General features: G+C 39.3%; 1 protein-coding gene across 15 annotated transcripts in view; it reads left to right on the top strand.

Moving 5' to 3' along the window:
- Klf12 (KLF transcription factor 12) overlaps positions 1-26,042 on the top strand; it is a 432,451-nt gene that overhangs the window by 126,524 nt on the left and 279,885 nt on the right. For 8 of the 15 annotated variants that reach the window (XM_039093393.2, XM_006252410.5, XM_017599718.2 and 5 more), the window contains one exon: positions 18,427-18,490. The exons of the other annotated variants lie outside the window; for them this stretch is intronic. In XM_039093393.2, coding sequence (XP_038949321.1) covers positions 18,458-18,490 — 33 coding nt within the window. In that variant the 5' untranslated portion in view covers positions 18,427-18,457. The remainder of the gene's footprint in view (positions 1-18,426; positions 18,491-26,042) is intronic. 15 annotated transcript variants of the gene reach the window in all.

Here is a 26,042-nt window from a genome sequence, read left to right as displayed (position 1 = left end):
CAGCATATTCATTTGTTACTCATGCTAACAGTCCTGTACACATCGGTGACATCTAGTTGGGATCTGAATGTGGCTCGCAAGTAGCGTGCACAAATTTAGCACACAAGGCTTTGGGTTTAATATCCAGGACTGTCAATCAGTCCACCAACCAACCAATCATCTGCCGCTCCAGTTATTCAGAAACACACCGCTTCTGAAGATCAAAGTGTGGGTTTTGATTTGTTTCTTTAGTTCTGTTCTCCTTCCTTACCTATCCTGGCCAGTGCCCTAGCTGTCAGGCACACCGCAGGCAGCTCACAGCCTTCGGCTTCCACCGAGAAGCAGGGTGGGAAGAGGGAAGAGAGAATGCACTTGGGGATCAGACAGAAAACCAAGCAAGTTAGAATGTGTGCTCTGAGGTTTGAGAGCTGTCAAGTTCTATTTCTTCACCCGTGAAGTGGAGGTTAATATCCCTTCTTCACAAGGTTACCATGAGGATTACTTAAGATAATTCGCACAAAGCACTCACCACTCTGCCTGGCAAGTGCCTGATTTATGGATTGCATTTTTACTGCTGAGTTACTGTTGTAAACAATAAACCCCTCTAAATCACACGAGACAACGTGACATACATTTCTTGAGCTGCTTCAAGCGGCTGTGGTAAAACTGTAGGGAATGGAATTATTTACAGTTCGAAATAAACTCTGCTCTAATGGCGTGCTTTATTGAACTGTGTAGGCCAGGAATCCCTACCCTCTGAATTCTCCAAGACCACTGGTGCCTCTTGTACTGCTTTAAATAGTTCAATCACTGCTGTATTCTCAGGCCTTTCTGGGATGACGCGTTCCTCCATGGTCCCCATTTTTATGTCCCCATAGTGCCAATATGGAGAAGTTAAGGAGACATGATAGTTTTCTGTTGGCTCAATAGTTACACATGATATCTCTCTCCAGAGCTGGCCGGGACCTACTGAGAATGATGTGTTAGATTTCATGAATTCAACCATGTAGAATTAGAATCTGAACACTCTGCTGACCATTATTAATTTATTTCAGCCCATTGTATGATCCTTATAGATTTGGGCATTTAAAAAGAATGTGGCACCAGAGTCCATACTTTATAATGGAGGGAGAGAGGGCCTCACACCCCTTTATTTCTGAAATTGAGATCCAGAATGCTTAACTTGACAACATGTACATGAATGACTAAGAAATAACTATATTTCTTTCCCAGCCAATTTGACATGAGCTTCACTAATCATGTATGTATATAGCTATACAATATGGTTGAAACAAAAACCCCAGACTTGTCTGCTGTAATCGTTGCCATGGAGTAAAAAGGATTTTTGGAAAGAGCTGGAATGCATGATAGCTTTCAGGGCACTAGCTCTTTTGTGACTAATTGTGACTCTTAGCTCCTTATGGTTAAATACTTGTCCCAAGGTAATGGGTCGCTGTTGCAATGGTAGGCTTTACTGGACTGTGGCAGAGTATATGTAGCTTTGGAGTGACTCCTGATTCTAGATAACAAGCTTTAATTTGGGAAATTTGATTTAAATTCTCAATTTGTTCAAATTATCTTTCAGGAAAACTTTTTAGTTTATCTGAAATTATATACATATTTTATATATATATATATATATATACTGTATAATCATCCATACATTCATTGTATGTAAGTTAGATATCTATAAATATATATTATATAATATAATAACATATAGGAAATATATTAAAATATATAAATTATATATACATATGTAAAATTATATATAAATATACATAAATTAATTACAGAGTGAAACTTATCAAACAGCATAACTTTTAGTCATTTTGCATATATATGGAAATTATGTTTTATATATAATTATATTTATAATTATATGTGATATATATGTATTTATTATATATTACTTGGGGATTTTGTTTCATATATATAATATATATATATAATTTGACTAGTGAACTGATATCAAATCAGCTGGGAAAAATGCAGCCAATCCTCCTTAGTTATTTATATATGAGTTATCAATTATAATACATTATAATTATATAAACATATTACACATATATTATACATATTGTGTATAATTTCCCTGTATATATATGCAAAATAGCTAAGATGTGTGCTAAAAGTGTCACAATTAGATGCATCCACATACTCACCATCCAGATTAACACAAAGAGATCAGCATACTCTCATCCTGAGAGTCCTATATATATCCTGGTCCTGTCACTAACCTTGACTCCTATTAGCTTTAGCTGGTTTTGAGTCTATATACAAGGACCTTACCCACTGAGCCACCTTTCCTGCTCTCTAACAGGTTTTCTTTTCCTCCCCAGTGTGCTTGTACATTTTCTTCTCTGTTTTCTCACTGTGTGATATTAGGTGCTTCTCCCTGCTTTATAGCATTTCATTAGCATAGCATGACTTTCGTACCTACCAGCAGGTACTGGAATGTTTGCACTCCTTCACTTATTCATATAACGTTAACGATCATATTCTTACATGCGCCGACTTTGTAAGTACATCAACTCATTCACAACTAAAAGAACAAAAACTGTCATTCTCCCCTGTAGTCTGGAAATGGAATCCAGGGCCTTATTTGTGAGCCAGTGTGAGCATATGCTGCCTCACTGAGCCCCAGCCCCTGCCCCCGTTCTCCGTTTGATATTGACTAGGTGTTTTCTTGGTATCTAATTTTATGAAACCTTGACACAAATCATGACAGGGTGTTCTCTATTTTTTTCCTAGTTGACTGATGGATCCTTCACAATCTATCTAGGTCCATATGGATTAGACCTTTGTGCGCTATGATACTATGAGAAGTAGGTTAATCGCTCCCGCCATCCCGTGGGCTATTCAGTTGCATGGCTGTGTCTGCTTTATTAGAATCAGGTGGTTGTAATTGTAATTACGTGTAGATGTATTGATTATATTTCCAGATTTGTGTATCAATTTCCAGCTCATAGTCATGAGAAGTCTATGATAGATGGGGGTATGGGAGCTGGTGGACCCCATCATTGTTCCTTTTCTGGAAGAAAGCTTGGCCATTCTCAGTTTCCCCTATTTCTATTTTAAGGTTGAGAAAGGTTTCCAACACCTCGTTCCCTTATCTCCTCCACCTTCTGGGATTTTTAGTTGAGTTTATATGGAACCTGCAAATCAACCTGAGGAGAATTTGCATTTTAATGCAGTGTTTTCCCTCTTAAACATGCTATAACATGTATTTAATTTCTTTCGACAAGTGTTTTGGTTTTTTGGTATAGATGTTTTACACATATTTTTATTAGATTTGATTTTTTTTAATTTAATTCTCTAGTTCTACTTTTTAGGCTTTTTAAATTTGTAAAATTGTTTTTATTGTCCGGAACATCGATTTTTTTTATTTTTAATTTGCATTAAGTGACTTTGCTAAATGTATCTGCTAACTAATATTACTACTTTAGAGGCTGCATGCTTTTGAGTATATAAGATGAATTCATTTTTCTATAATCTCTTTTATGATTTAGACTTTACAACACTGGGTATTCCTTCCACATGAGCCAAATTGGGATAATGACAATAATTATTTTTGTCTTTGTTTCTTTTAATTTCCTTGGGGAAAGCTTTCATTATATCGTCATCAAACACGATGCGGATACGTGTGGTATGCTGGCCAGTATAGTCGCTGTTCATCGCACTTCATTGTCCCTCTGGTGATAAATTTTAAAGCCCGTTCTGTTTCTGCTTTTCAAGGTGGATTGTTGTATGTGTGTCTCGATTGTTTGCGGGGCTGGTTTTTGAGATGTTCTCTTCTAAATAGAACCCAGACGTCATGAACTAAAATGAAGACATAACAGGTTGACCTTTGGTTTTTTTATCTTCTTGTTCTAGCTTCCTCCTAAGAACTGAGATTCCAGGCCATGAGCCACCATGTATAATTTGGATTTAGTTCTCTCTTTTAGTGCTGTGTTTTTGGATTGGTGAAGAGGAGGTAATGGCAGATAATTTGACAAGAGGCAGAGATGAAACCTCTCCCAGTGGAAGGAGAGAAGATTTCAAAATTTCTGGGACTGCTGAAAACAGTTGAGGTGAATTGGAGAAGGATGGTAATTATAAATCCTTGACGGAATGGAACACTGTGCACCATTTCATACCTCAGCCTTGTTTCTCATGTGCAGTGGCTAGAATCAAGTCAAGTAGGGAGGCTGACAATTGTCCAGGCAGCTAAAGGAGACTGCTTGGAGAGCAGCTGGGGGAGGGGCAAGAGCAGAAGAGGCTTTTGGAATAGTGTGCACTGTGAATTTTATTACATGGTACTGAAAAATGATCAAGCTGAGTAGTCAGGATGTCCCTATCAATTTGATGTTGGTGGTGTCGCAGATTGAAATGGGGATTTGGAAAAGGGAGTTTCCTCAAGGGAAAAGTTTTGCACATGCCACTGTCCCCAGCACTAGGTGAGAAACTCTAGGGATCAGTCTTGGTGGTGCTAGTTCCAGGCCTGGTAAGGTCATGACAGTATGTTAGACTGATCCGCCCTCTCTGAATATGAGAAGAATTGTGTGTATTTTAGGTAAGTCCCTTAGGGAGTTATCCAGGGGTTATCATCTCAAGCTCTGCTCGCTGAGTTTCCAAAGTAAAGTAGTGACTTTAAAGACATTACTGTGTAGAGAGGGATAACTTTCAAAAGATAATGGTGAGAGATAGCAAAAGGAGATAAGCATCTAAGCAGTTACTAACATGGGATGGAACAGCTCCTGGTGGTGGCATCTGCAGTGTCAGGGACTCCCCAGCTGTGTGAGCTGTGTGGGTGTCGTCGCAGTAGACTTAAGGAACTGGGTAAACGTGCCCACGGAAGAACAGAAGTTGATCTGCATGTACATATAAGTAGTGTCAGCCCAACGTTAATGCAGATAGAGGGATTTTTCTGAATGTTACCAAGGCAGAAGAACAGTCTTCTGTGTTGGTAATAAGTATGAGGTAAGAATCTTGATATGGTAAAGTCCCTGAGCCAAACAACACAAGAAAAAGAATAGCCGCCCTCGGCCTTCGTCACCGTCTTCCTACCCCACAAAGACCTGTTTATGAACTCAAAGGTCAAAGGATGTTGGAGTAACTCATGAGTAAGATAAAAGAGAAATGTCTTCATAGGGTTTGGCAATCAGCACTTCTCCACTGAAGGAAATGAATTTTTTTTTAAAATAAAATTTGATGCCACCAAAGAGCTATTTTAAATAACATATGCCCTGTACTTGTGTGTGTGTGGGTCCGTTTGCAAGTTGACTGGATCATCTTTTAAAGTTAGGCAACGGGTTCATGTGCATAGTTTAGAGCTACACTGGTTAGTTTCATGTCAACTTCACATAATCTAGACTAGAGTCATTAGATAGGAGGGAGCCTCAAATGAGAAAATGCCTTTATAAGATTGGGCTGTTGACTCGGACATCTTTGTTTCTTTGTTTCCTTGTTTCTTTCTTTCTTTTCTTCCTTCTTTCTCCCTCCCTCCTTCCATCCCTCTCTTACTTCCTTTCTTCCTCTTTAATTTTTCTTCTCTCATATATTCAGTCTCATCCAGACAACAGTTTCCTCTCCCTCTTCTCCTCCCAACTATCCCTGCCACTTCCCCTCTCCCCTAGATCTACTCCTCCTCCATTTCCCTTCAGAAAAGAGCAGGCCTCCCAGGGATACCAAACACTACATATGGAATTGCATTTTATACTGTCTTAAACAATGATTGATGGGGGAAGCCATGCCAATTTTGGGTGATGCCACCCTGGACTGATGGTTGTGGGTTCCATGCAAAGCCAAGCACCACGCAGCAAACCATAAGGAGCAAGCAAGTAAGCAGCACCCCTCTGTGGCTCTGCATCAGCTGCTGCTTCCGGGTTGCATTCCCTGTTTCAGTTCCTGTCCTGATTTCCTTTGATGATGAATTGTGATGGGAAAGTGTAAGCTGAATAAATCCTTTCCTTCTCACGTTTTCTTTTGTCATGGTGTTTCATCGCAGTGATAGTAACCCCAACTATGACAGCAGCTCCATTCCCAATTGCTGTGTGGGTGTCGTCGCAGTAGACTTAAGGAACTGGGTAAACGTGCCCACGGAAGAACAGAAGTTGATCTGCATGTACATATAAGCAGTGTCAGCCCAACGTTAATGCAGATAGAGGGATTTTTCTGAATGTTACCAAGGCAGAAGAACAGTCTTCTGTGTTGGTAATAAGTATGAGGTAAGAATCTTGATATGGTAAAGTCCCTGAGCCAAACAACACAAGAAAAAGAATTGTCATCTATTTGGTTTTCTTGAAGTGCAATGTCTTTCCTCCATGTTTAGCTTCTATGAAGACGTAAAGATATTTGACAGCCCATATACCTGGTCCCTGCCATCTCCTGATATCACAGTGGTTTCCCAAAGCACAGTCACCAGCACTTCAAGTGCTCCTTGTGATATTTTGAATTCCAATGATGGGTCCAGGGCTGTGCTATGTGCAGGGTTATTGAGTATACCCCACTGCGGATTTTATAGTTCTTTCATAGTTCTCTGTTAATTTTTTAAAATTTCTTTTTGTATGTTGATCTTGAAAAGCACGAACTCTTTCTGCTTAGTTTTCTGATGACACGCACACTCATTATTTTACTGAAACAGTTAAAATTATATTCATGTAATTTAAGAATCAGGAAAGGACTGAACATCGTTTCGTTGTCTATATATACTCTAAGCTGAGGGAAGCATGTTGCAATAATTATTATGAGTTACTTTTTGAAAGGATGTCCTTAAAATTAGCTTCCCATGGCAGTGATTCAAATACAGGGCAGAAATACTTCTTGGAAACATTTTTTCAGCCCCTGTATAAAGTCAGCCTGTGTGTGTGTGTGTGTGTGTGTGTGTGTGTGTGTGTGTGTGTGTGTGTGTGTGTGTGTGATGTGAAAAGTTAAATGCCATTTGCCATTTGGGTCTGGGTGTGTGTCTGGACATATCCAATGCCTCTGCCAGGTAGAGGGAGATTTTGATTAAATTCATAAGTCTTGTGTTTTGCATGGGAAGCTACACACAAAAAATTCTAAAATATCAGGAAGATCTGTAAACAGATACCCAGTGATGTAAAGAAATCATTAGCTCCTTAAAACAAAAGAAGTAGCTTTCAAGGAGTTAACCTTACCTACTTTTGAATGAAATTCCAATGATCTCATATTTTCAATATGGTTTTATTTTTACTGGAAATTTTAACTCAGAAATACTTTCTTCAGGCTTATTGAAAGGAAAGCATATACTATACTGAGATTGGCTTGCTTTACGGATATTTTTCATAAATAAAGATGTCTTAGTGTTGTATGTCCTGTGAATATATTATTCTGAATGTATCCATCAGAATTGTCGCAGGTTTGTATTTACAATTGTTAGGTCCTGTCATTTATTAAGGCAATTGTTTCTCCATGCTTCCACATCTATAAATTTCCACACTGCAAGGAATAATGGGAGTTATTTTGCACCTGAATTTGTAGAATGTTCTGGCACCTGGTGGATGCTCACTGAATGCTGATGCTGGATACTCTATTGCTCTTGCTTCTAGTGCCTAGATTTGAGGACCTTTCTATCAGCAAACAGTTTGGATTGAGATCTGTAGCTAACAGCTTTCCTGTCTAGTGTTTCCAGATATTGTATTTAGCTGTGTTTAAAGGATTCTTGACAAGCCCAGTTTTTTTTTTCTATGATCCTGTACTTAAAAGGGGACATTTCTAGCAGGTTATTTCAGTTCTGATAATTTCTTAAAGATTAGGGTAAAAAAATAATCTACATGCTACGTATCTTGTCTTAAGTCTAAACTTGGGCTTTAGGGTTTCAGTTATGTTTATGTTTAAATAGAGTTTTAAACTCACAGTTGGACAGTGCATATGTTTTCTTTCAGATCAACACAATGTTTGTTACATATTGATAAGTTGATGACATCTGCACAACGATTCTATTTGGGAGAATTGTCATTTATATCTCCTTAATACTTTATCACATCTTTGCTGTGAGAATATGTCTCAGTTTTCTCTTGCTGCAAAAGAACATCTGGGGCTAGCTAATTTGTAGGAAAGAATCCCATGCCAAGCGATTTAGGAGGTTAAGGACTGCTTTTGTCATCTACTTACCTGTGGTGGAGTGCCCTTGGCTACATCACAAGGAATGGAATGGTAATATCAAAAGCACAGCTGGAAATGTCAGAGCAGAAATAGACAATCCAGCTCATTTGTAACACTTTCTCTTTAGGAAACTAATCTCGTCCAACAGCAGCTTTCCATGACTCACTCATTGTGCAGGAAGCCTCAATCCATCTCTTAAAGATTTCCCTGCTTCCCAACATCACTACACCAAGGGCCACGCTTCTGACATTGCAGCATAGGCAAACACAATCTAACCAAGCTCAGCAGAAAACTTTGAATTTCTGTAGTTATTTGAAACAAAAAAGTTACAGGCTTTATTTATGTAGCTGTTTAAAAAAAAAAACAAAACCTAGAACTAGTGTTTTTGTGTCTTAAAACCAGTGAAGATCTCCACCTTGTCCCATTTCCTAACTCACTCATCACTGGTTCGTTCCCTACCTCAGATCAAGCTTCTCGTTTTACACAGGTAAGTGAGAGCATGGGAGAAGTGCCTCTCTGTGCCTGCCTTATCCCAGCTTCATCAGTGTCTAAAAGCTCCATGCACATTGCCTCAGATAATGGGGAAATGGAAACACCCACTCCAGGTCTGAGGGAGGCTTTTTGTGCAATATGAGATTGCTTTTAAAGATGCTTTTGATGTGCCCTGCCTGGCACTGTTAATTTTCAAAATTACTTTATTGTATTCTAGAGAACTTTTAAGATAAACTTCAGTAGCTTGTACATTTTTGGATTTTTATCTCTGATCAGTTATTTCCCCTGTAAAATATGGATATGCATTTTAATTCAACAGAATAGGTATGCTGTGTGCACCACTAAATTAAAGGACACATGTGAATCAATCTAGCCAATATTAAATATATGACAGTCATTCAAAAATTGTAAATATAGTAGCTCATTCAAAAATTGTAAATATAGTAGCTTCCACTTATCTGTGTTTGGCTCATTGATAATAAGCTTCTTTTAGCTAGGTGTTATAAGAGGTCACTCTTCATGTCCTGTATTTCTGTGGTGGCTAGTTCTAACTATTAACTTGGCACAGCCTAGAATTACCTGAAAGAGCATATTAACTGAATATTGTCTAGATCAAATTGCCCCATGGAAGTTCAAGTAGAGGATTGCCTTGAATTTGATATTGGTTACCCAGTACACTATGGGTGGCACCATTTTCTAGGCAGAAATTTCAGAACTAAAAGGAGCGAACAAGCAAGGAAGCAAGGAAGCAGCATGAATGCATTTATTTTTCTCTGTGGAGGTTATATGACTGGCTAGCTTTTAGTTTCTGCCTCAACTCTCTACCCTGATGGACTGCAACTGGGGACTCTATAGGTTCGTTAAAGCCTTTCATTCCTAAGTTGTTCTTTGTCAGGGTATTTTATCACAGTCAAAAAATAAACTAGGACCATTCCTGCCCTATAGGTGATCCATGAATGACTGAATAGCAGTGCACTTACCATCCAATTTAGATGACTGTTAGAGCGTCATTCATCTCCTGCTTTGTGTAAGCTGCTCGGACATAATTGAGTGCACACTCTAATTTCAGTACTTTCCAGCTTGTATGGGGGTCCTTTTTGGTCCTTATAAGCAAGAATGAACTAAAGTAAAACCGTTTCGTCTCCTCAACAAATCTCTTTTGATTTTGTGGTATATGTTGCCTGGAGAGAAGCACAGAGTGAAGCAATGCATTTGACAGTGTATTAATTTGCTCATCATTGAGAAGTATTAATTGGCTGTTTTCTATTACGATAGCTTTCTGTTGAGGACAAGATTATGAGCTACAGAGGACAGAGTTGATGGTGTCTCTTTGCACACACTGCAATGATGTTTTCAGCCTCTAAGCCATGAGCATCCCAAGAGAAATTTACGGCAAACATCGAATCCTCCCATTTCTGTATCACTGTGTCAAAATTGTACTGGAACATATTATTCAGCCTTTTCACTCATCTCCCAAATCGTTTCTTAAAATCCGCTTTGTTTAGACTTCCTTGGGTTCAGAGGTTAAATATACACACATTTAAAAATAATATTGCACCTGATAATTTCAAATTATTGTTAAACAATTTAAGAATGCCAATTCTGTTTAAACATCAACCGTAATAAGCATGTGCCCTTTGTGTTTTTCTACTCGGGTCTTTCCGTTTGGTGGAATGTTTCCCCACAATTTGATAAATATTTGTTTAATTTCACACGAATTAATTCTAAAGTGGATAAGAGCAACATATTTTAATCAGCCACTGTGACGGGCCGGAAAATTTTTATTCTGTAAGCAAACTGTTTACTATGCATTTGCATGGACTTTATCTTGTTTAGTGTCACAGATAAAGCCTATGAGGCAGGACTCAACGGGAAGCCCAAGTTTGCATGCTGCATACTGAGTAAGGAGACGTATTTGCTCTGTACGCCATAGATGCTCAGTCTATTAAAGTTGAGTTTCCACCTGCTTCTCTTTGTAGCTGAGTTCTGACACCCCCGACTGACGTGCATTAGTATGTAAACCTGATGCTCTAATTCTTAGGAGCTAAGCATTTTGTAATAGGCGTGAATTATGTGTTTATGAGTCTTTTAATTAGCTTTCATAATTTTGCTTTTCAGTGATAGCAAAGTCTTACCACCATATTTTAATGATATATGTGTGGGAAGGTACCAATAGAGATTGCAGTCATGGCTGGGAGCCCTATTCTTTCCTTACCTCCACCAGCCTCCTCAAGGCTCCAAGGGTTTTAGCACCTTCTGCGTTATACCTGTAGTACATCCTGAGGGGAGCAGGGGATTAGGAGAGTAGTGCCAGTATCCTTACCCCTTCAGGGCAGACCTGTGTGTGGCCACTCATTTGTATTGTTCAGTTTGGCTGCAGCAGGGGTGGGGCAAAATGTATTAACGGATGTGGTAGCACTCATGCTCTTCTCTGCCAGGACAAGTGCCACATGCTTTCATTTTGTCCTAACCTACATCACATGAATTAGACACACAAGGGCCAAATATAATCATCCTGTCAGGCCTTTGCAACACAAATCAGACTTTGGATTGTGCAGTTCACTGATAAAATGGCAATTATCCTTGGATATAACCGTGGCCTCGTTACTTTTCAGACCGTTTGTATCGAGTGCAGCATATGTCAAAGGAAGTGGCTAATTCATTGGCTATGGTTACTTTCTTTTAGGGGTCTGTTTGTTCTCAGGGCTCATGGAAAGATGTAGTGCAGTAGAAGGGAGTTGGAAACAGCAGGCTGTGTCCCTGTGCTCTGGCTTCAGCTCTGCCATTTGAAAGTAGGTCCTTCACAAGTCAACCTTGCTCCTAACAACCGCTCCAGCTACCTTCTTGGAGGCATCTCACTTCTTAAAATGTGTTTGTCTTTCTGTATTAGCTTCATCATATTTGTTTTTAAATGGCAAAGTCTTCTTATGTGGAAGGATACCTTTTGGGAAATAGAACTGGAAATAGCAAACAGGAGTTTACAAACACAGACTTCTTGATCAATATATATGCAATTGCAATTCCAAGGGGATCATTATTGAATATGGGTTATTAATGACCTTTGAATCCCATCTCGCCTAATGCTATTAGCTATCGAATGTCTGAATTGCATTAGCGATTGAATTATGAACACCACAGAAGCCTGTAGGGTGGCAACCTTCTTCCTCATCATCCCCAGGGTGTGTCTGTAGGAACCACCACAGTCATGGTTGAAAGTCACATTCAGGAACTTTCCGTAAGATGGCTCAAAAACTAGGTCTTAGGAAAGTCGAAGTGGAGGTGGATTTTGTGTACTTCCTAATAAATATTGACAATAAAGGTGCAACTTGCATTTATAGAATATTAAATATGGACTTTTCTACCCTCTCTACACATTATACACATGCTGTTTTTCAGTTTAAAATAAACTAAAGCGAAATGCAGTGTGTGTTACAGGGAGTAGGGGTTGGGGTGCAAACCTAAGATACCAATTTAAGAGCAAGAAAAGGGGGGCATATAAAAGGTCAACAGCTCATCATATTCCTCAGACGTACTTTACGATGGTACTTTGTGCTCTGCTCTCATACCTGGACCCTTCCCATGATGCAGTGTAACTCTTTTCACAACGAGTATGCCTGTGGGAATCTGAAACTCTATCTAATAGAGGTCTTACAATTTCTACATAGCAATTGGATTGTGCTATGAGCAGGAGAGGAGTTTGAACTTTGGGCATGTGTGTGTGTGTGTGTGTGTGTGTGTAAAAGAATATGAAGTAGGTGAGTAATTAGAAAATGTCCCCCTGACTTTTATTTTTATTTCTCTTTGAGTGTTAGCACATATACTCCACACGGAGCTCAAGGCCTGTTTCTTCCTATTTTGAAGACATCTTTCTTCACAGGGGTGGATTTGTGGTTACCTGTGACCTGGACTTCACAATACTAGAGCACTCATTTCCTCCTCTGCAGAGAACAGCACTTTTCCCTTGGAAATTTGCTTGTCTCTTTTGGTAGTATGTGGTACTGTGTTCTGATGTTCACGAGTTCAGAGGAGAAACAGTAGGTGTCACTTGTCACTTAGCAACAAGGATCCTACTTCTTATCAAGCATTCCTTTAAGTCAAAATAGCTCTAAAACCTACCACTTAGATTTGCATTTCTCTCCAGAAATATTTAGATTAAGCTTCTAATATTTTTCATTTCCAGGATATTCACTGTGACAGATGAAACAGAAATAAATTTAAATAATAAAAGCTCAACTTACACGGTAGAAACTTTAATACTTAAAATACATGCTGGTGCCTGTAATACAGTTTCTCAGATTTACATGCACAAAACCCACCTGTCAGGTTCCCTCGTCAGCTGTTAGACTTATGGTAACTGAATGGAATATGTATATAAATCTTTATTACTTGATTTCTTTTCATCAGTACCGGGAAACGCAGAACCACAAGAAATGAAACAGTCATTTATAAACTGCTGTCTTGAAAACTAAATTCCAAATGGGCTTGCTGTAACAGCACCAGAATTCAATTTGCCTGAAACAGAACAACTAAATTACCTTTGAGCAGAGAGTGAAGTGCCCTGAGTCGTCAGATGTCTATAAACACTTCTAAAATGTGTTTCTCTGTCTCAGTTTGAACAGACATAAAAGGACTTCCAGGAGACATAACAACAAGTGGACAGGCAGTCCTGAAGTGCTTAAATGTGCGAAACTGTAACTTTTAAAGGTTGAGAACCTAATAGAGGGTTGAGCTGTGATGGAGAGGGAACAATTGGGAAGTGTAGAGAAACATCATGTCTGGACCCTGGAAGGTATTCCAAACTCACTCTTTATTTGTGGAAATGATCCCTTTTTGTTATAGCCAAGGTTATTTCTGTAGGCCAAGGTATAAATGGTAATGGAAGTCGTATGATCGTGTGTAGAAATTCAGAGAGAGGACAAGGAGGAGGGGGAGGGGATGGAGAGGGGGAGGGAGAGAGGGGGAGAGAGGGAGAGAGATTGATTGATTGACTGACTGACTGACTGACTGACTGACTGACTGAGGAAAATACATGACCCAGAGGCTTCTCTGTTTCTGGTAACTACTACAGACAAGTAGACACAGCTGTACTTTCTTCTGCTTCTCCTACTCTTAAAATGCGTTTTACTTCTGGTTCCAGGCAGCACCATTTTGGTTGAGAACAAATCTAGAATTCTTTCCATGACCTTTCTACTTCCTCATGATTGTATTTCTTACTATGTTAAAACATCCTTTGCTGTCCTTTTGTCTAATGACAATACAGAACAGGCAATAGAAGCCAGGCAAGTGAGTACCACAGCAGTCTATGACGAGGCTCTAAAGATTTCTCTAAGGGTTTATTATCACCACCTTAAAGGACACACACAACTGTGAGGAGTGTGCCCACATGTGTCTAGGTGTCCCAGGGAGTCCAGAGGCATCAGATCCTTCTGGAGCTAGTGGCACAATTGGTTTGAGCTATCCAACTTCAGTGTTGGGGACTGAACTTGGGTCCTCCACAAAGAGCAGCAAGCTCTTTTAAGCACTGAGCCATCTCTGTAGCCCAAGGATTTTTTTGCTTTGATTTTTCCCCCCTTTGGTTGGTTGTCTGTTTTTTGTTTTTCTTGTATATTTGTTTACTTTTTTCTTTTAAATTTACCTTTATTTTTAAAATAAATCCAGAAGGAAGTGAGTTAGTCACACGTGGATATGGAACAGTTTTGAAACTTGCACCCATCGAACACTTAGTTCATCCAGTAACGTAGAGAACCACTCGAGAGAGGGCTGGTTTAAGTTGATGAATTCTAAATGGCTGTTTCTGCCACTTGACTTCATTTTCAGCTTGGGATTATTACCATTCCTGGTCAGTTACTGAGAACCAAAGAGAAGATTCTGTGGAGGATTTATGTGATTCCCAGTAGCCTGTGTGTGTGTATGTGTATGTGTATGTATGTGTATGTGTGTGTATGTGTGTACATGTGCATGTGTGTATGTGTATGATGTGTATTTGTGTGTGTATGTGTATGTGTATGGGTATGGGTATGGGTATGTGTGTGTATGGTGTGTGTGTATGTGTATGTGTATGATGTGTATGTGTATGTGTATGTGTATGTGATGTATTCTATGCTCAGTGGTCATTCTACTTAATAGTTTATTCAGTACTATAGTGCGAGAATGTTCTCACGGGTTTCTTTAAGCTTCTACAGAGCAAAATACCACAGACCTCCATGTGTACTAATAGATCTCATATCAGTCAGCTAACGATGCTTAGTGTGAATGGACTCTGTCACTTACTGCCAAAGAAACACAAATCAAAGGCCTATGTCCTAGATATAAACATTGATGAATAGTACATTATAAATTATCAGCAGACCATTGTCTAGCACAAGATTTGCACTTTAAAGGTTGGCTATAGTAAAACTTCTGAGACATAGATGGTAGTGATATCCAACGAGGGATATGAGATCTCTCTCACAAGTTGGGGTTTTTGTCTTGTTTTGTTTGGTTTGGTTTGGTTTTTCTTGGGTGTGTGTGTGTGTGTTTGTTTCTTTTTCTGTTGTGACCACTGGTACTCAAAATGTCTCTGCTTTGAGAAAACTTACTACATAATTTCAGAAATTTATTTGGCAGAGATAAAATTCAGAAATTGACAAGAGAGTAACAGTTGCTGGAAATGTACCCCCCCCCATTTCCTATCATGCTTTGATTTTTAAGGGAAGTTGAAAAACCACATAAAGTTCCCTTAGCATGAATAAAATCTGAAATTCATCTGTTCTGTCACATGGTCTCCACTGAGCAGAATCTTTCCCAATTTTTCTGTTAAATATTCCAGTCACTGATTAGAGAGTGCTAGTCCTTATGTGTATGGCACTTAAGGTTTTATGGATCGCTAGGTAAACATTTTTTCAGTTAGGGTCAGCACGGGAGACAGAGCAAAAATCATTATCATCCTTCCTCTCTCGGTGGAAAAGCAAATTGGACCTCCATGATCCTGGATGAGTTTTGAAGGGCATGCTGCCAGTAGATGCTGGCTCTTAGATTACAGAGCCACCTTCAGAGCCCCACATGAGACTTCATTTTCTTACATTCACATGTGCTATTTAAAGTTCATCATGGAGGCTCCCAGGCACAGCTGGATCTTGAACAGTCTCTTATGTGTCTGAAATGGGGAAAAGCAAAATTGTCTTAAAACAAGGTTCTCACCAGCTTTATAGCATCTGAGGGTTCACATATAAATTGCAGTGTCTGTGAGGGTAGGTGGTAAGATTGTAGACCATAAAGAATTGCACTCTGCAACTTGGGACAAAAGTGTCAGATTTCGAGGAACCCCGGGATCATCTAAATTGTTTGGTTGGATACAAAATAGAAGTTCAGTCAGTTTCATCATGGGCAAGTGGATCTAAAAGTAGGTTGTGTGCTCAACTCAACTATCAGGATTCTTTGTTGAATCCCCAAATTCATAAAATGTATGGTATTATGTGGTGTATACTTAATACAGTTTAATGTTTAAGTCTACAGATTGTATAAATTATGTCATTAGGACTAAATTACTCAAGTAGCATAATAAACAGACAGAAAGGTCATTTATATGATTTTTCTTTTAGTGTTTAGTGTTAACGTCTTTCCCTCCTTCCCTCCTTCCCTCCTTCCCTCCTTCCCTCCTTCCCTCCTTCCCTCCTTCCTTCCTTCCTTCCTTCCTTCCTTTCTTCCTTCCTCCCTCCCTCCCTCCCTCCCTTCCTTCCTTCCTTCCTTCCTTCCTTCCTTCCTTCCTTCCTTCCTTCCTTCCTTCCTTCCTTCCTTTTATAAGCATTCACTGATCTGAAGTCCTCTAGGTCCTCTATGGAACCCTGGGATCAATGGGGGCCCTATGGCAGTCCTACCTTCTTCTTTCTGCAGAAAGGGATGAAATCAGTGGTTCAGGATGAGAACAGCATGGTGGTTGAGATTCTCTTGACAGTTTCACTTACTTGCTAAAGTCCCATGCCAGTCCTGGGTCAGGGTGAGGATCAGGGGTGCATCTTTATCTCTTATACAGGTTACCAGAAGTCTTGGTTCAGAGAAGGCCTACATGTAAGGATGTTTTAGTGTTATTGATTAGCAGAAATGGTGGAGGTACTGCTGTAATGAAGTATTAACTATTTTACATGAAACACTAATATGTTTAAAATCACGCAAAAAATTGTTATGGTATAGCTGCCTTGTGATATCCAGAGAGTTTACTTCTAGATCTCACTATATATACCAGTGTTAAAGGATGCCCAAGTTCCTGTCATAAAACTGTATTTAGATATAACCTGTGTGATCATCTTCCTCTGTACTCTGCGTCACCCAATCGGTCATTTGTAACACCTAATAGGTCACCTATCATTCCTAATACAATATCACTATTCTGTGGATATGTTATATACTACAATGTTAAGGGAAGTAACAGGATAAAAAGCATATGTGCACACTCAGTACAGATATAGGTTTCTTTCCTGAATATTTTTGATCAATGGTTGATTGAGTCCATGTTTGGACCTGGAAGTGTATAGATATGAACATATATTAAATATGAAAATGGTATAGTCATGTCTTGCAATGTACAGGATTGTTATCAGTGTTGAAAAATTTTGCCCATTCTCCTAAGAAGTTAGAACTGATTGCAAAAAAGTACACTTTGGAGACTACAATGGACAAGATGAGATTGATAACATCATGCAATTGATGACTTTCTCTGTATTTTAAGGGATAATGTTGTATGCTTTTGTAAGGTAAAATAGCAATTACTTCTAAATTGCATGAGAATATTTCTAGTTTTTCATTAATATTAACATATTATATTACTTTTTTTGGTGGTCTTTCTAGTAGCATAGTAAATTGCAGGGGATGTTGGGGGTGTGTCTTGAGACAAGGTAAGAGATGAGGTGGGGAAATGCAAGCCAGGTGGCTGCACATCCCAAGGCCAACATAGGCTGTAGAGCACTTCACCAGGGTCTTTAGCATTCTGTGGATGTACAAGAACACACATGGAAAGCCAGGCCATTGCCACAGTTCAGAATCATTGGCATAGACTGGGGACTGTCAATCCCGAGATGTGTCCCCTCTTGGGTGTAATTCCCAGCCCAGAAAGGCTGTGGCTAATAAGCTGGCTCCACTGAGTGCCAAAGAACATTTGTCTCATGAAGTGGAAACTCTGATGTAGGTTATGTGATCGTGATGAGAAATAGAAAGAGGTCTAAGTAAGTGTGCTAGAGGGCCAGTTGTGCTCAGCATTCTCCAAGCCAGGGACACTTCCTGTATTTCTAGAAGTCTAGGTGGCCTGGGGATTTATGATGTTATGTCAACTAAATTAATGTAAAAGTTTTGTTTCTATGATTTTTTTTGTTTCTATGATTTTTAAGAAGAGACATTCTTCAATTTAATGTTTAAAAGTGATTTTATTATTGGCTAATTGATAGATTCCCCATTCTGCCATATTAATTATTCTGTTTTTGTGTTGCTTAGAAAAGGAAAGTGATCATCTCCCCCCCCCAATAATTAATTTAGACCATTTCTTTAAAATGTCTTAAGTTACTGTGAACATTGGACTTGAGGACCTAGCTTAAGTATCCATGAATTCTTCAGGTATAGTGAATTCACACCTAACTCAACCTTGGCTCTTTTCTCCTCAGCCCACACCCCTCCCTGTGCTGGATCCCTTTGTGATACCCTCCTTCATCTTCATTGAGAGTTTTATCATTTCTTGCCCAGGGGATTGTCAGAGTGTCACAGCTGACGTGGCTTCTCCTGTTGCCTCCTTCTTCAGGTGGATTTTCCCCTCCTTTTCCCAATAAGGAATATCGTCTTATAGAACTTCCTCTCACAGTAGCTTTTGGTATGTTTCCATTGCAGGATCAATGTGACTCTAGAAACAAATGGATGAATGAATATCCATACGAAGAGGAAAATCATAAAGGTCGGTTACTCATTGTGACTGTACCGGAAGTGTCACTACTCTGCTGAGTAGGACACTGGGCAGTCACTAGAGCATTTCTTTACCTGAATGAAACAGCACTCATTCAGCCTAACAGTCTCTCTATGTAAAGAATACTTGTTCTTTCTGTTTCTTTTAAACATATAGGTATTTACAGATATTTAAAAAGAGGGTATGTCCTTTGCTCTTTATATAAGTGTACTTTCATTTTCCAGACTTTTTTTTTTTTTTTGCTCTTTTGTTTGTGCTATGCCTCATGTGTCCTAGGCTGGCGTCACACTTGATGTGTACTGAGTATGAACTTCAACTTGACATCCTCCATCTCCCTGGTGCTGAAGTTGCAGGAATGTGCCACTGTATAGAGTTCATTTGGTGCTGGGGTTTAAACTCAAAGCTTCATGCATGTAGGCCAACTACACAGTGACTGATCTAGATCTCCAGCTGTTAAGCTTGCATTTTAAGTATCAAATTTTAGATGAACATCAAAAATGAAAGACATTTGATAACGACAGATCACTAAGAAAAAAAGAGCCAATTTTTATTTAATATGCAGAAGTTCCTATACGCATACTATAAACCTAGTCCATGAGTGTGAACGAAGACAGAGATGTCTTTTATTTCTCATACAGATGCAACCTAATTGGAAGAAGGTCAAAATCTGTGAGTTTCAATGGTAGTCTAACACTTAGCATTATTTTGTTTGTGGTTGTTATATGAGCTTTTCTGGTACTTCCTACTACTTATAAAAACTCTAGATAATAAGAGGAAAATTAGAGTATATGAAATAATCTTCATTTCCTACAGTTTTAAAGAATCTGCCGAGCCAGCACAAAGCTTTATGGCTCATAGCTCTTAATGTGGCCATGTAATACCCACAATTCATTGCTCTCCTCCTTCCAGTGTGTTTATTCTTTAAGTGGAATTTAATGCACAGGGAGTCTTCCTCTGGCAACCCTGTCTCCCAGGTTTGTGGGAACAATTTTATGTTAGATATTCCTCTTTAAGTTGGCCTTCTTCTTTCCTCACTGTTATTTTTTTTTCTTCCTTTTTACTATTGTGTCTGCAAAGGTTTCAGAGAGGGGTTAAGGAGTCAGTGATGGTAGTGAGGAACTTTATGGGGAGAATTGACCATATTCTCCTTCATGTCCTCACCGTCACTGCTGTGGGCCCACTTGCTTGCTGGCGAATACCAGTGCCCATGTGCCTTCTGACATTCTAGTCAACCTGCTTTCTGTGGAAGGGAAGAAGGGTGGCCTCAGTTTTCTTTTTTCTTTCCTTCTTTCTTTTTATCCCCCAATTTTCATAGTGTGAATCCTCCTAATATGGTTGGCCTGAGTAGATTACCAGCTGGGTTACAAGAGTCCTTAAAACTTAACAATTGCCTTTTATGAGCTGATGATGAGTTGAGTCAAGCACATCATTAATAATACTTTTCCATGCTCATGTTAGAAATTATTCTGTAAGCTAGTGGGATTAAGCTAGTAAATTTTTGTGTTGTTACCTACATGGCTATCTCCTTGACTACTCCTATTCCTACTCCCCTTCCTCCCCTTCCCCTTTTTCTTCCTCCTCTCCTCCCCTCTCCCCCTCCCCCTCCTCCTGTTCTTCATTTTTGTGTGTGTGTTTTGAATGGATCAGAGTTAGCTTTGGGATTTGTAATTTTTGGCAGTGTCATTGTTCTGTTTCTGATTTATGTCGTCAACTGTGGATGATGACAGAGCCAAGCACGCTGTCAGTGCTAGCCCTGAGGGTGAAATGAGGAGGAGTGGCTGTAATGTGCAAACGGCCACACCTTGTTACTCACTCGTCATGAGTCCCAAAGTCTTTGTGGAGGGAAGGAGCAGTGAGTTATTATTACAATTTTTTATTTTTCCATTTTTCCTTTTTTAGTTTGGGCATAAAGCTCTGTTGGTAGAGTGCTCAGTTCCTATGCATGAGGCTCTGAGTCTGACCTAGTCCTCCAGAAACTGGGTGGCGTGACACACCACTGTGACCCAGAAGTCAGGATAGGGAGGTATGAAGATCAGAGATCAAAGTCATCCTCAGCTGTATTTTTCGGTGTATTTTTAATAGTGATTTTCAACCATATATTGAGTCACTGTATCCTGGGGATAGAGAGCACATTGACACTTTTTCTCTCATTTGAAAGCCACAACCACTTTACCAACATTTGATTCATAGAGATAATCGAGGAGTTTGGAATTTTATCTTATTTTGTTGTATTTTAAATGTATTGACGAGGAGGCCAATGTTAAGACTAATATTTTATAAAATATCCCTTGAAGCATTTCTGCCCTCTGCATAATTGAAACAGGGTTTGAATACGACTCTTCTAGTTCTTTTGTACACTTCCAGCTTGTCAATGGTGCTAAAGCCTTGCTGGGAGCCATAGAGTATCCTGCTGCGCCTCTTGGCTTCAGTTCTACAATGCAAATAGTCCGCCTGGGATTCGTACAGAGTCCTCTGGGTCTAGGAATCACGTTTTCAGGACCGTTTTACATCTGCCTCCTCACGAAAAAATACATCCCCATTAAATCCTTCTCTATATGCAACATCATTGCACTTGAGGTCTTCCTTCTACTATGAGTCATTAGAAAACATCAAATAAAATCTCAAAAGCTTCCAATCATCCACTGTGTCCTGGTCACAAATACTGGTACTCATGATATAGTGTTTACTCATGAATGTGGTTCCGTAGTTGCTCCCACAGTGAGCCTGGTGGCTTTTGTGGATGCGACTCCTAGTCTCTTTGATTTCTCAGGATGCCATGTTTACTTGGTGCTTCTCAGCAGCTGGCTTAGAGCAGATGTTCAAATCACAGACTTGCATTTATGTTATTCTAGCTTATTGGAGTTGACGTTTAAATGGCTTCACGTGATCCACAGCTGTTTAAATTACCCAGCATTGGCACTGGGTGCTATGGACTCATAGCATGCGGATATCAAGACAACCTTAGCTAGTCGTTCTTCTCTCAGTGCATACCAAAGAGTTTGCTTCCCAGGACGGAAATGTAGAGTGCGGCTAACATCCTTTTCATCGTGTCCCAGACTTGATCTTCAAACATGACAGAGGATGGTGGAATCCAGATATTCTTGCATCGTGAATTTAGTAGTTCTAGATGCTCACACAGGGGGTGCGGGTGAACGAGTCCCCTGAGGCTGGGCTGTGCTAACTCCCTTCAGGGTAGCTACCTGTTCTCTTTATGTAGAATCAGAAACAGGCAGATCTTGACTCTACCATTCTTTCACTTGATCTTGGATTTCTCCTTTGTGAATTTCCAGGATCTTTCCTGTGAAGTGGAATTTGTACCAGTTGATCTATGTATTTTTTTCAAAAAAAAATCAGAAATTCAAAGCAATAAAGCAACTTTGAGGGTAGCGTGGGACATATATGATCCCATAAAATATTATGAAAGAAAGAAAACAAAAATAAAAATAGAAAGGCCATTGAAGATGAAGCTATGAACCAATAGAGCCCTGAATTACTATTGAATGGTGGTACCCTTTGTATCACCAGTCAGAGACTCGTAACTTCTTAGTACCAAACATTCTCAGGGCTGAAATTGTCTCAATTGTCTTGTATCTTGCAGGACAGTGCATTTGTGGAGGCTGAAATATAGAAGAAGCTTGCCTCACCACCATGACTGTTTTTTCTTTTTTGTTTATTTCCTGGCCAGGATGTTCTGAGAACTGTTCCTAACTTAGGAACTCAATAACTTTATGCATTACTTCTTACATGTATGGTGTTACATGTAACACCTTTGGCCTTTCTTGGGACCTCTCAGAAGTAGTCAGTTTGTCTTTCAAGAGGTAGTTTTATTTATAGATACCATTTCTCCAACCCCTGTCCTTTGCTGCATGAGACTGTCTAGCGTCTCTCCATGATGTTACGCTGGCCTTGCCCCATTCTTCCCTAAATTCCAATTATGTACTTGCCCAGTAAGCATACTTTATTCTCTGTTTTTACTCAGGTACTTTCCTTGGTGGTTTTTACTACCTAAATGACTTTTCCCATTCTGTACTGTTTCCTGGCTTTGTCAGATTGGGTTCATATCTTTGAATTCTCTTCTCTTTTGTTTGAACCTATGTACTTCTTCCTGAGTCTACACATCAACTAATTCCTTAAGCTTTTAAGAAGATCCTTTGTCTCGTGTGCATGTAAGTCTATACTAAAGGAAGAGTTCTTTGTCTACATTTCTCATCATCTGCGTGGACAATTTCCCCCTGCGACACTTGTTCGATCCCTGACCTTTCCTCTCTGACTCTCTTGATTTTGATATTACTGATTTATAGATGTTGCTTATCTTATAATTATCACACTTTGGTACAAAAGCCAATATTGGTCAATGTACAGAGAGAGAAAGGGTAGTGGTGGCTGGTGCTGAGACTGAACCATTCATATCATTGAGTTCAGTTTGTTATAGTAAGTGTCATCTAAGTGAATATGTCATTTCCAAAGTCTCTGTACAGTGAAGCTCTTGAGATAAGGCTTCCACTGGAGTTCCTAGAACATCCTCTTGGTGGATTGTTAGGACCCTCTTGTCAGGACCCTCTGAAATGTTGATTTGTGTGTTTACGGTTTTCACACCGCTTTCACTGATTTCCAAGATCCTGTTCTGTGTTTATCTCATCATGACGATGTTTCTTCTCATTGCAGAGTCACTGTATAGCCCTTTCATAGTTCTGACTGGTGTTTTTAGGAGTTTGTGTCTTTCTCAAGGCCTGAGGAGGTGTGTGCTGGCTCTCAGGGGCGTTTCCGATTGGCAACAATTTGACAGTTATAGCTAGACAATCAGTTCGTACCTTTCTGTACTTTAGGAAAAGTAGAATTTTTTTCTTTCTTTTGTATATGAGCATGCACATATGTTGTAGGAGAATATGTATGCATGTGTATGTTTGTACATGTAAAAGCTAGATATTGATGGGAGATGTATTTTCCAATTGCTTTCCAATTAATTAATTAATTAATTGGAGGCAGGGTCTCTCACTGAACCTGAGGCTGTTTAATTTCAGGTATAGGGACTGCACAGCAAGTCCTAGGAATCCCCATTTCCCCTCTCCCCCCATCCCTGCCAATGCTGGAATTGCCTGTATATGTCTCTATGTGCCACTTATTCACACGGATACTGGGGATCAATCTCAGCTCCTGAGCTATCTCCCTAATTCCTTTTTTTTTTCTGTTGTTTTTTTTTTCTTCTTGAACTTGTATTATAAATTTTTTATGGGTTTTAGAGGAAGTTGTAACTGTCTTTCCATGACCATAATCACTCAGTATTCTAAGTGAGAGTATTGACCTTAAAATGTAGGCGTTAAAAATATGGTTTTGAATCCAACTGCTGTTTCAATCCTGGTTTTGCCCTAGTTTAACCTTCAGTCATTGTTCATTTGTTCTTTCTTTCTTCCTTCCTTCCTTTCTTTCTTTACTTACTTATTTTTCCTCTTTCTTTCTTTCTTTCTTTCTTTCTTTCCTTCTTTCTTCCTTGTATTCATTTCTATATTTATAGAGAGAGTCTCACCATGTAGTTTTGGCTGTCTTGGTACTTACTGTGTGCGCCATGCTGGCCTGTAACTCATAGAGATGCCCCTGAGTCTGCCTCCTTAATCCCGAGATTAAAGGCATGTGCCACTTGACCCAGTTTTAATTTGGGCTCTTTCTCTCAATTAGTTGTTGTGATGTGAGGCCAATTATTATAATAGTGCCTACCATTCAAGTTGTCTTGAAAGTTAAATGAACAAAAATTGGGAATCCTAGCTGTTGAGGGTGTAAAACAAGAAGAACATTAAAACAGGAGTTCAAGACCAGCCCAGGAAATTCCTTTGTTGAAAAATAATCAAACAAAATGAAACAACATTTGGAATTGAAAACCATGCAGACTTCCTGACAGTTACTAATACTTGAGAAAATGGTCATTTTAAATACAGTGCTCATATCTCAAGTTCTCTAAAGACAATAAATTATAGAATGATTGCTCTAAGTTATGGGTGTCTGCTGTTTTATTTTGTACTCAGTTTGGCTTTAGAAAAATTAGCTCTTCAGGTCAGTATTTCCATTTTGTCTTCTGATTTACTAAGGAGCATGCTGGGAGGGGGTGAGTCAGGTACCCTGCTTTTATTAGGTTCTGACAAGGAAGACATGGTATGCTCTGTTGAAAAGGAGCACATCCACTTGGGTTTCTCTGGGAGGAAATCATGTTCTTGGAGATGGTGCAATAATAGTGAACACATGTTATCCACTTTTTTTCAGTCATAGAGACAACCTTTTCATTGGATTTTTTTTACTTGGCAATCATATACATAATATATGTATATATATGGACAAGAGCACCTCAACTCCAACAGGGCCATACTTCCTAATTGTCCCACTCCCTATGAGCTTATAGGGGTCATTTTCATTCAAACCATTACAGGGCCTATGAATTCATGACTGCCACAGCTATATTTTGCCATGGAGATGACATTTCGCAGCCCTTCTCCCCATGTTTCTGCCAATACCTTCTTTCTGTACCTTGTATTCTAAAATGTTCCCTGAGCTGTAGAGGAGTGATATAACACACCCCCTGCCCCCTGTTTAGAGCTAAGCAGTCACTAACTGCTGCTTCTTAGGCCGGCATGTGTCTACGATAACCACTTTTCCCTGCAAAGAGAGGCTTTTATAGTTGGGGCTAAGAGTAGTGCTTGTGTTGTGTAGTACCTTGACACTGTCATTTGTGCTGCAGTTTTGTCTCTTCGAATTAAGGGCACACATCTTCTTTAGAGATGGCATTCGGTAGAGCAGCTTGCATCTTTCAAAGAAAATTTCTCCCTCACTTCTTCTTTCTGCCTCTCCCATTCATAGGTTTGTTTCTTTGCACTTGATTATGGAGGTTCATAGTCTTCATGTCATCATGGGTAGAGTACTTCACCAATATAGTGTATATGTAGTGCCAGAGGATTTGAAGAGCAATTATAAAATTTATATGGACCTTTGGTTACGTCTAGCATTTTGATTAGTTTTAGTTTAAGAAGCCTGTTATAGTTGTTGAGCAAAATATTATGAAAAAATGTGTGTGTGTGTGTGTGTGTGTGTGTTTATATATATATAAAAGCTTAATGTCTTTTGATGAGCATTTCTTTGGTGGGTATTGAAATTGGGATCCACCGTGTTACTCAGACAGACCGTGGATCTGAGTGATCCTATAGGTAATTGGTGTCCTGCCTGACGTTTGTGTCGAATTTGTTTGATGTGATTCACACGTACACATTATTATTGTTGCATTAGTTTTTAGATAGAATCTCACTATACAGCCCAAGCAGGCTTCAAATTTGGCTCTTTCTCCCTCTGTCTTCTGAGCCCTAGGGTGATGGTAACCTAAATAGTTTCTTCATACATGCTGATGCCAGCAAAGAATGTTATCATTCCCTTAAAGAGCATTTCCTTAACAAAACACAGATAACAGTGAACTCAAGCCTTGGGTCCAATCCTTCAACTTGTATGTTAATTCAGAGTTTCAGGTTGCTTTCTTTCTTTCTTTTTTTTTTTTTTTTTTCTTTTTTTT

This window comes from Rattus norvegicus, chromosome 15 (assembly GCF_036323735.1).
Source record: "Rattus norvegicus strain BN/NHsdMcwi chromosome 15, GRCr8, whole genome shotgun sequence".
Taxonomy (NCBI): Eukaryota; Metazoa; Chordata; class Mammalia; order Rodentia; family Muridae; genus Rattus; species Rattus norvegicus.
This window is presented reverse-complemented; position numbering and strand designations above follow the sequence as displayed.